Source organism: Cryptotermes secundus, unplaced genomic scaffold, assembly GCF_002891405.2.
Source record: "Cryptotermes secundus unplaced genomic scaffold, Csec_1.0 scaffold123, whole genome shotgun sequence".
NCBI classification, from domain to species: Eukaryota; Metazoa; Arthropoda; class Insecta; order Blattodea; family Kalotermitidae; genus Cryptotermes; species Cryptotermes secundus.
In genome coordinates, this window is record NW_019736394.1 from 1,182,875 (window position 1) to 1,192,865 (window position 9,991).

At 38.9% G+C, this 9,991-nt stretch overlaps 1 protein-coding gene across 1 annotated transcript in view; it reads left to right on the forward strand.

The window, feature by feature from the left end:
• The window catches only part of LOC111869805 (histone-lysine N-methyltransferase E(z)), a gene marked incomplete in the record, with an annotated part of 38,566 nt that extends 28,575 nt beyond the window's left edge, over positions 1 to 9,991 (forward strand). The window contains 3 exon segments of the mRNA XM_033753556.1: positions 2,403 to 2,571; positions 6,557 to 6,722; positions 9,553 to 9,991. Coding sequence (XP_033609447.1) covers positions 2,403 to 2,571; positions 6,557 to 6,722; positions 9,553 to 9,613 — 396 coding nt within the window.

Sequence of the window (9,991 nt, forward strand, 5' to 3'; positions counted from 1 at the left end):
CAGGAGGGACTTTAAGCCATGGGTCCCGTGTCGTAGATTTACGGCACGCAAAAGAAACTCATGTCTCTAGGAGACCGCTGAGCAAAATTTGGCCAAAGTTTCCTGCCCAAAAGAGTTTCCAATGCCTCCTGTAGATGGGGGAAGTATTAGGTACCACTGCCAGAGGAGGGGGACCTCTCTGACAGAAAGGGACTAACTATTAGATACCACTACCTGTAGAAGGTTGGAACCTCGCTGGCAGAAAGGGGCTGATAGTAAGCACCAGTACCAGTAGGGTATGGAGACGGTAGAAATTAAAAAGGGGGACGCACAATAGATCAATCCTGGTCGCGGTGCATGGGGAAACCCACCCCCTCAATACTGAATAACTGAATAATAGAATAAAATATTTAAGGGTGTTTCATGAGAGTACAGCATTTCAGATTGGGCGGTTGTGGCACAGAGCAGGCAGAATGTTACACAGTCTTACATGGGTGAGAATGCTAATCATAAGGCCGCACCATAGCTCAAGCGGTTAGTCGCTGGCTTCCTACCGTGGCGGCCAGGGTTCGATCCCAGATCTGGTCAAGTGGGATTTGTGGTGGATGAAGTAGCGCTGGGGCAGGTTTTCTCCGAGTACTTCGGTTTCCTCTGCCAATCTTCATGCCACCAAATTCTCCATCATCATAATCACCCGGGACAGGCTACAATAGGCCCATCAGTGGCCGAGTGGACCCCACCTCCCACTAAGCGAATTAAAGAAAATTAATGCTCATCATAACTTAGGGACACACTTTTTTATATGTAGGAGAATCAAATCAGAAGTTAATAGGGTACAGTTTGGTAGTGACAGGATGCAGTATATAATACTGATGGGTCATTAATGTGCATGTACCAACTTAGGANAATTTCTCTGAATGTGCGTGTCCCAACTTAGGATAGAGGTGATGAAACAGAAGACAGGTTTGTGAGAAACTGGAAGGTTATTCAAAAAATTCCCAGAGTAACACATACAAACTTTGTTTGGGGAGAGAATCTGTTCAGTCTGACAGTTGGGTATGAGAACTTGCATGAAACTGGTAATGATGAGGAGTAACAGAGTAGATTTTGCTACATTAGAAAATCTAATTGTAAAGGGTACAGCATTCCCATGCTGCAGCATTCCGAATGCACTTGGGTATCTCCAAATTGGAAAACCCACAATCAGGTCACATCTTGATAGATGTAAGATGGCATTCAGGATCCATCAAGCATTTATAATAGACAGAAATGAATTAAAGAATAACAAAAAATTAAACAAAACCTTGGTTACAAAAGAGAGGTGATTGACAATTGGCAGGCCAGCAACATAACAGTTCTATATACAGGAACCTAAATGAAATGCTATGAAAATTAATCTCAAACAGATTTGCAGCTTTGGTAAACCTGGATGTGAATGTGAACATAAGTAGGCTTGGGAAAATGTTAGAAATAATATAATTTTAACTAAAGAGAATCTGCATTATTGTGAATTAAAGCAACATAGACTGTGATATGTCAAAGAATGCCCAAAATTATAAGGTTAAACAAAACAAGGTAACTTGCAGTGATTGCAGAATCCAAGTCTAATTATTACAGGCCATCTGTACAATGTAAGACCTGAAAGTAGTAGACTTTCTAGGAACAGATTGGGGGTGGAGGATATCTGAAAGACAAAATGAATTAACTTAAAACAGGTAGTAAAATCAAGAATGTAGAGGAATAAATTAATTTAATAAGGGTTACCAACCTAGAACTAACTTGGGAAAGGATGAAAATGGTGATCTGCTTTCAGGTTCTGACAATATTTTGAATAATTAGAAGAATTCTGTCATTGTGAATGTCTGTGGAGTTAATGATGTGAGGCAGACTGATGTACATGCGGCTGAGCCATAGTACCAGAGCCCAGTTCTTTTGAAACTGAGGTTGTGATTGGATAACTGGAGAAATAGAAATTGCAAATCAGTTTACCATAAAAACAGTTGCCATGATAGCTTTAAGTCATATGTGGTAATGAACCATTTGGTTCCCTGAAAGTTGTGAGATTTCTTCAGTAGCTGAGCAGTTATTAGCTTCACAAGAACATCTTCGTGACTGAATGATTATTTAATTTTCAACTTATTCTGGTGTCTGAATTATTTAGGCATTATGTTACACGCTTAGACACTTCATTTTATGCTTTCCTGTAGGTGCCTTGCTTGCTGCTGTGAGGCACTGTAGTAAATGGATTGAATATTGCTGTTTTTGTTATGATGATGATGATGATGATGGTGCTACTGCTGTTGTATGCCTAAAACTTATGATGGGGCAATAAAATAGACACTCCACATTTGGGAAAGCAGTCTAAGCAATGTTTCTTTCACTGTGTGTGTTCTCTATTTTGATTGGCAGACAAACATCTTTTAATGGCACCATCAGATGTTGCTGGGTGGGGCATATTCCTAAAGGACAGCGCACAGAAGAATGAATTCATATCAGAGTATTGTGGGGAGATCATCTCTCAGGATGAGGCAGACCGAAGAGGAAAAGTGTATGACAAGTACATGTGTAGCTTTCTTTTCAACCTCAACAATGGTAAGCTTGATAGAGCTCCTGTTCTCATTTTCTGATATTTGTTAGTCCTTTCATTCTTCAGTTCTTCCTTTCCACTCCTGTGTATACTTTGTTTCCATCTGTTAATGTAATTTCAAACTTTATGCTGATACTGTAACCAGTTTTGGAGAGGACAGTTTTAAATTTACCATTCTGTTTTAAATATGCCTGCTTTTGTTGAATGCATCCTGTTATGTGTCATATGGAAGATACATAATGGGACAGTCTACACAACAATAATTCTGAAAAAGACGAAATAGACACTACTGTGGCAACACATGTTTTATTACTTGTTGGTGGTAATGCTACATGTTTCTACCCTTTTCTTGGGTCATCTTCAGGTATACAAGAATACTGTTACTAGTTCTTGAATTCCATCATTGTTCAATATGGATCAAAGGCCGCGCCATAGCTCAAGCAGTTAGTTGCAGGCTTCCCACTGCGGCAGCCCGGGATCGATCCTGGGTCTGGTCAAGTGGGATTTGTGGTGGACAAAGTGGCTCTGGGGCAGGTTTTCTCCAAGTACTTCAGTTTCCCCTGCCAATTTTCATTCCACCAGTTGCTCCACAATCACCCTCACTTATCATCTGGGGCTGGTACAATAGGCCAGAAGTGGCCGCAGTACAAGGGACTTAGTCCCACCCCACTAGCAATAAAAAAATTTGATCTATATTATGTCTGTATGAGTTGTTATACTAACAGATACACCATAATATAATATAAGTCTTAAGACTTATAATATAAATTATAAATATCTTAATCGCCATTTAATTCAAATTTTAATTTTTATCCTTTTGATGTCAAGTTTTAAACTGTGTTTGAACTACATTTAAATTAAAGTGCATTTGTTAGTATAAAAACTCATACAACCACAATATGGATCCCTATTAAACAATGTCATGATTTAAGAACTAAACAACTAAATTTAAAATTGAAGAAATTTAGCTCTGCTTTAACTGTATGAGGACCAAAGCATAACATCAAATGAGAATGTTATAATAGGTAAATCCATTGCTAGACAGTGCCCACAATACACACACAGCCAATGATATGGCAGATGTGTTTTCTGTATATCCGTGTAGCTTGCACATGTGAAATGATGTCACATCAGAACAGTGTGTAGCGATTGCGTGACACGTGTTTTCTGTGATGTGTGTCCAAGCTGTGTCTATATAAGGAAACCAGTTTGAAGGAACTGGAGCATCAAAAGAATAGGATTACGATGGTAGACTAGCAGTTTGGAGAATTAGACTAGAGAGTGTAAGCACTCTACACTAGTCTCTCAATAGTCTTGAGCTTCCTGAACTCTCCACACACTCTGACTTAACCTTAAACAGATATTTGTTATATAGGCGCCACACCAACATCAGAGAAAACAAGTCATGTTATAGGCAGTACTGTTGTAATGTGATGTCATTGTGCCTGTGTGGAAGTCTGTTTACTGAACCATTGCCTCGTTGTTCCATTGTTACCAGCAAGTATTGCTTGTGGGTTGTCTGCGTTGTCTAGCAATGGGTCTACACACCACAATATTAACAACCGAAGCAATTAAACAGAAGACAGCAGTTTCCTCATCCATAATTTTTAACACCTGATGATGACCACATTGGTCAAAACATGTAGTGAAACACTTTAAAATGAATAGTTTTAATAAGTTTTATGGAACATTAGTGTTGCGCTTGAGATTGTGGAACTAATTGCAACTAAATCAGGTAAGAATGAGGTGCGTGAGGTACCATGCATCACACCGCTTATGGCCTCTCATTAACTCTTAACATATATTGCCCTGATGCCTTTTTATGTTATTTTTATCATCTATTTTTTGCCACAAAACTGTGTGTCCACAATATTTTAGGGTCTCAGAATACCTGGCATATTTTTGTTGCTTTGACTTAATAATACACATGTCAGGATCCTTTATAATCTGACATTAATATTTAATTTTACTCCATGCTGAGTTACGGGTTTTGTTTTGAATTTTGTATAAATGCACATAGTATTAGATGCTTACTCCTCTCTCAGTATACGCATGTGCCAAAAGTTGGGGATCTCTTTGCAATGGGCGATAGGGACATGATGCTTTCATGTGTTATTAGGCTTTTGAAGGAAGCAGTTCTTAAGTATGAACCTGTTACCAAGCTACTATTTCTGTCTTTCCATCCTGCAGAAAAAATAATTGTCAGCAGATGCAACACACAGTGGTACAGTATGTGAATGTTTAGAAACATTGTTTATTTGGTGAACCGTTACTTCTCCCGTCTTCACCCTACCACTACCAAGCGTCGGTGAAGTCGGGAGCGGTTCGTCGTCTCTGGCCCTCGCGCCGTGTTTACAATGCTCCCTAAGAGTGTCGTGGGAAACCAAGCTCGCAGCGGAGAATCATTGTAGAAGTCAATGAGAGACCCACAATATAACAATAACAATGTTTAATAAACATAAAAACAAGTAATGACAAAAATACACAAAAAATACATATATAAATAGAATAAGCCTGGCTGAGTGTCTGCGCTCTACATTAATCCGCACCTTGCGGCATCAACTCAACCACCTGCCCAGTGGCATTAGAATACAAGTCCCTTCCTAGTCACATGCGGCATCAAAACAAATACATTGAATAACTAAATTGAACTGGTCCGCCACAGGCGGCATTAAAAAAATTACATGTCTATATAATACAGGCTAAGCAAACCTCACTCACAGGTGGCCTCAAGAAAATAATATATATATTTATACAAAAAACTAACTCTCGTATCGCCACCAGGCCATCGCCCCGATAGCTGGTGACTATAAACCCCAACGTCTGCGGCCAGACCCAGAGTATGCCGAAACGCAATTTTGAAACAACACCCCTCTGAATGGAAATTTAGAAAATATCCCTGGCTGGTCAGCAGACGTGCTTACCCAAGTGGATCCACTTATCAGACTAACCCTCTGCTCCCAAACATACTTCTTTCCGAGACACAGGGGCAGAAAGGGTGGGAAAATCACATGGTATTGGAGAAGAGGAGGAGGGGGTAAGTTCTAGGACCTCGGGCGAAGGGTAGCGTCAGAGATATGGCTGGAAGCCATTACATCACGGAAGGAGTCATTGCTTTAGCACGGCTCATTGGATGTCAGTAATTTTAGTCTCCCCCCCACCATTCATGTAGGTGGGGAGGGTTTTTAACACCCACCCACTTGTAAGTTTCTTGGTTTGAAACTAGTACCTTGGTAATGTGTTCCCAGTTAGTTTGGTATGTTTCATTCTTATGTACTAATATTTTCAATTATTTAAAAGAGTGTTAAAGGTCTTCTGCAAGTGTAATTTCTTACCATTGTGACAATTGCAGTGATGAATAAATTCTAGATTGGTTTCACAAATTAAGATAGCGATAGAAGCTAAATCGAATAAATGGAAATACAGTGAGGTGACTTCAAGTAGAGAAATGGTATGTAGGAACCTAAATTCTTTTGTGTGGATTCGCAAGTATTAGTGTTAGAAAGCAGACATGCTGACATGTTTATATTAGAATTTTGGTACTTTGAATCAAAGTTTGCCGAATGCGAATATAAAGTAAGTGAATATTTCAAGGGAAAGCTGAATTTTATCTTTCTGTAAGTAGGAATGGTGAAGACATCGCACTGTAGGCAGCTGTTCTCTCAGATTTTAGCATTGAAAGGGTTAAAGTACTTGCCCCAATGTAAGCATGTCTTGGACAATCAATATGGAGTAAAAGTCCATTGTTGAATACTTTCTGTCTCCATAAACGGGGACATCAGTTGATAAGGAGTAAAAATCTAATATTCCAGATACAAAATTCTTTGAAATGTTAGATGTTTACTCTATCAGTATGGCTGATTGCCCAAGAATACTTAATCATGTTTAGTTACCATGATAATTAAGATCAACAAATAGATGTGGTTTTCAAAGCACTGTCCTTACTGTTCCAGTTTCTTGATTATTTACATTATAAATTTTACATTTCAGACTTTGTGGTAGATGCTACACGTAAGGGCAACAAAATAAGGTTTGCCAACCATTCTATCAACCCAAATTGCTATGCCAAAGTGATGATGGTAAATGGGGACCACCGCATTGGTATATTTGCTAAACGAGCAATCCAGCCCGGCGAAGAGCTGTTCTTTGACTACAGGTGAGTGCTTGTTTGTGGTTTGTAAAACTGTTCCATCCTTATCAGGGAAGGGATTCAGATGTATTGTCACGTGTTTTGTACACACAACAAAAATGACAGGTTCTAGTTTGGATGATTGGGTAAATTAACACTTTGGTTACAGACTTGCTCTTAATCATACTTAAATACATGCAATACAGTGCTTTTGCTGATTTACATACTTTCCAGTTCGCCATTGCGCATGCACTAGGATTCCCCGTCTTCAGTAGTTTGCTCCTAGCGATGGATCTCAACACAGAAACTATAACTTCAAATCACTACAGATATTACACACAAAATCTTCCAATCACACTTTAGATCCTCCCAGGCCGACCTCTTATATTCTTCTGTACTCCTGGTTCCACTTCTCTCTGTTCACATGCTTCCACTCTTTCTCTTGCAACTCGTAACTCAGGACTGTGCCACACACACTGACTGTCACTTCTAGTTCCAACTTGATCTCTTCTCTTGGTTCTGCGGTTACCATTTCTCTCTCGTAACTCTGAACTGAACTGAACTAAACTGAACTTAACTGAACTGTCACACATTGAAATAGCCAAGGGACAGACAGAACATCATCATAAACACATGTCATGTGATCGCTACCCACCTCTGTTGTGTGACATCACTGAACATGTAGGAAACATGTCACATGATGGCCATGTATTGTGTGACATCACAGCGCGTGCATTGCATAGCAGTGGTCCATCTGTGGACATAGAAAACACTGTTCCTATACTGTTGGTCGCATATGTGTTGCAGGCATTGTCTAGCAACAGCTGATGTTTACAGATTCACTGCTTAGCAATGGGTTTACATGCCACAGTTTTATTGTTATATAAGTCATATGCCCATTCAGAATGCATATGTAAGTGTACAAGGGTTGTGCCATTATGTTGTCCATGGGATGTGTATTCTGCAACTATGTTATAGCAGGGCATACAAATTTTGAACTTTACATTTTTGTAAATTAGTTGGTGGTGGTGACATGAAATCAGGTGTTGCAGTTTCTTGAAAAGCTTGATTTTATTGCTGTACATCTTTTGTAGACAGTATTCTAGTACTGTCATATGACATCTCTCCTACCCATGGAAAGAAATGAACTCATGGTAATAGTGATTTGGGTGAAGTACTTAATAAAATGTTGCAGTCCCCCCCAAGAAATACATCAGCAGTGAAACTCAGAGTAAAAGTATCTTTTGTACATCAAATTGTTCATGAGTTAGGAACATATTCCTATCACGTGCACGCTGTGAATCACTTTGAAGCCCCTAATATAGTACAAAGGAATGTATTTTGTTACTGCTTTCTTGCAGGTGTCTTTGAGAATGACAGCTTTAAATATAGCATGTAGTATTCTGATGATTGCCATGTCATACTTCCTGAATACGTTAACAAACAAACAGCATGATTCTTGGATTCTGAAAAGCCAAATAACTTTAGGGAACATTCCCATTGCTATGAAAAATTGCTGTAATCAGCATTCCAGGCCATGACATCTCACTGTTTATTTTAATTTTATAATGAACATGATACATGAGAGACAGTTAATTGGAACATGTATCTACAGCAAATTAATGTGTCCTTTCTTTGCGATCTTCAGCAGTTTTGTCCTCTTAGAAATCTGCAGGTGCTGGAACAGTTTTTCTAGTAAGATGACACAAATTCACGTACTGCCTGACAAATATTGCAGGTTCTTTTGCTCACAGTACATCTGGTCTCACCCTCACTGATGCATACTTACAGAGAACACTCAAGGAAGGAATATACTAGAACTCTTCCTGTGACATTTAGCTGAATGAAAACATCCGTAATGGTTTTAAGGGAAATGAAACGCAGCCCACCAAGCTATTGTCCTTAGGTTTTGGCAGCATATATCTAATGTGAAACTTCATCCTTCAGAATTTATTCACATTGTGTGCTGAATCTCTTCCATTGTTTTGGTGCATGTTGCAGTCACTGGCTTCAAGGCGATTGAGATGGAAGGGGATGGTGGACTGATACGTAGGTTTCACAGTGGGAGTAAGGGCACCTCTACCCTTGAACCCTCTGCAGGATTCATGTGTTGGTCCACTTCTCCTTCTCCCACATTCACCTTGAAGAGGTAGTATATGCTGAAACAATGAGAAAGATTCAGTATAGTTAACCCCTGGAAACCAGAGTTGCATCTTTGAAACTCTGTACTGGGAATTCATAAATATCTCGAACCTGATGTAAGGCATATTGAGCGTGTTTGTGTAACTGCCTTTGGTCCATGTGTACATAAAGCCACTTTGGTTTGCTTTGTTCAGAGTTATGCTGTATTTGTAACATGGTTATAAAAAATTCTCCTGTGAGGTTTGTGATTATCATGCCAATGACTGTGAAGGGATGTGGAACTGTGTAGCTTAGTAGATAAATACCAATGTTTTTTAGGTATCAGCTGCCTGAATCTTCAGGGTAGAGGTACAAATTCTTCTATATTGCATGGTGTCACATTCCAGAAGGCAGTAATTTTCACATAGTCATGTTTTCAAGTAACATAACAGTTTTCCTGTAAAATCAAATCCCTGTCATAAGTTCATTGCACTTGTTTCCATATCTCAGAAATCTGGGGATGTATGGACACCTTTTAAGTCCTAAACGCAGATGCATGTAGAGAAGCATAAGCATGCATTTCAATGGCTGGGTACTTGCATCTCTAGCTATTTGATATTTTGCGGTTAGCACTTAGCTGGGCTGAGTGGGGAAATTCAGACACATTATAATAATTACACAGATTTCAGTGATAATTTTTAAGGCAGAAAACTAAAATTGAATTTTTGTGTTACAGATATGGTCCAACAGAGCAGCTTAAATTTGTTGGGATTGAACGAGAAATGGAGTTTCTGTGAGTGATTTTGTGTTTATAGGAACTTTATGATGAAGGCATCATAGGTATGTGTTGGTTATTTTGTAGCTTGCTAATCATCTGACATAAGTACATTTTCTACCAGTATGCATTATACTTACATTTGTTTAATTTAAAATATGTATAATGTTCTGCTATCTTTGGTAATTTTGTGAAACAAATTTGAAACATGAGAATATATTGCCATAAATGCACCCATCAGTACTTTCTGTAGCTGTGACAGCGCAAAGGAAATGCCAGACTCCTGCTCTGGGAAGAAATATGTTAATTTCCTGTAATTCTGGAATCCATGTTGAAAAATGTTATTAGAAAGAATTAGGTGATGTGTTGTTATGTACCAAATGTGATCATGTTCAATGAA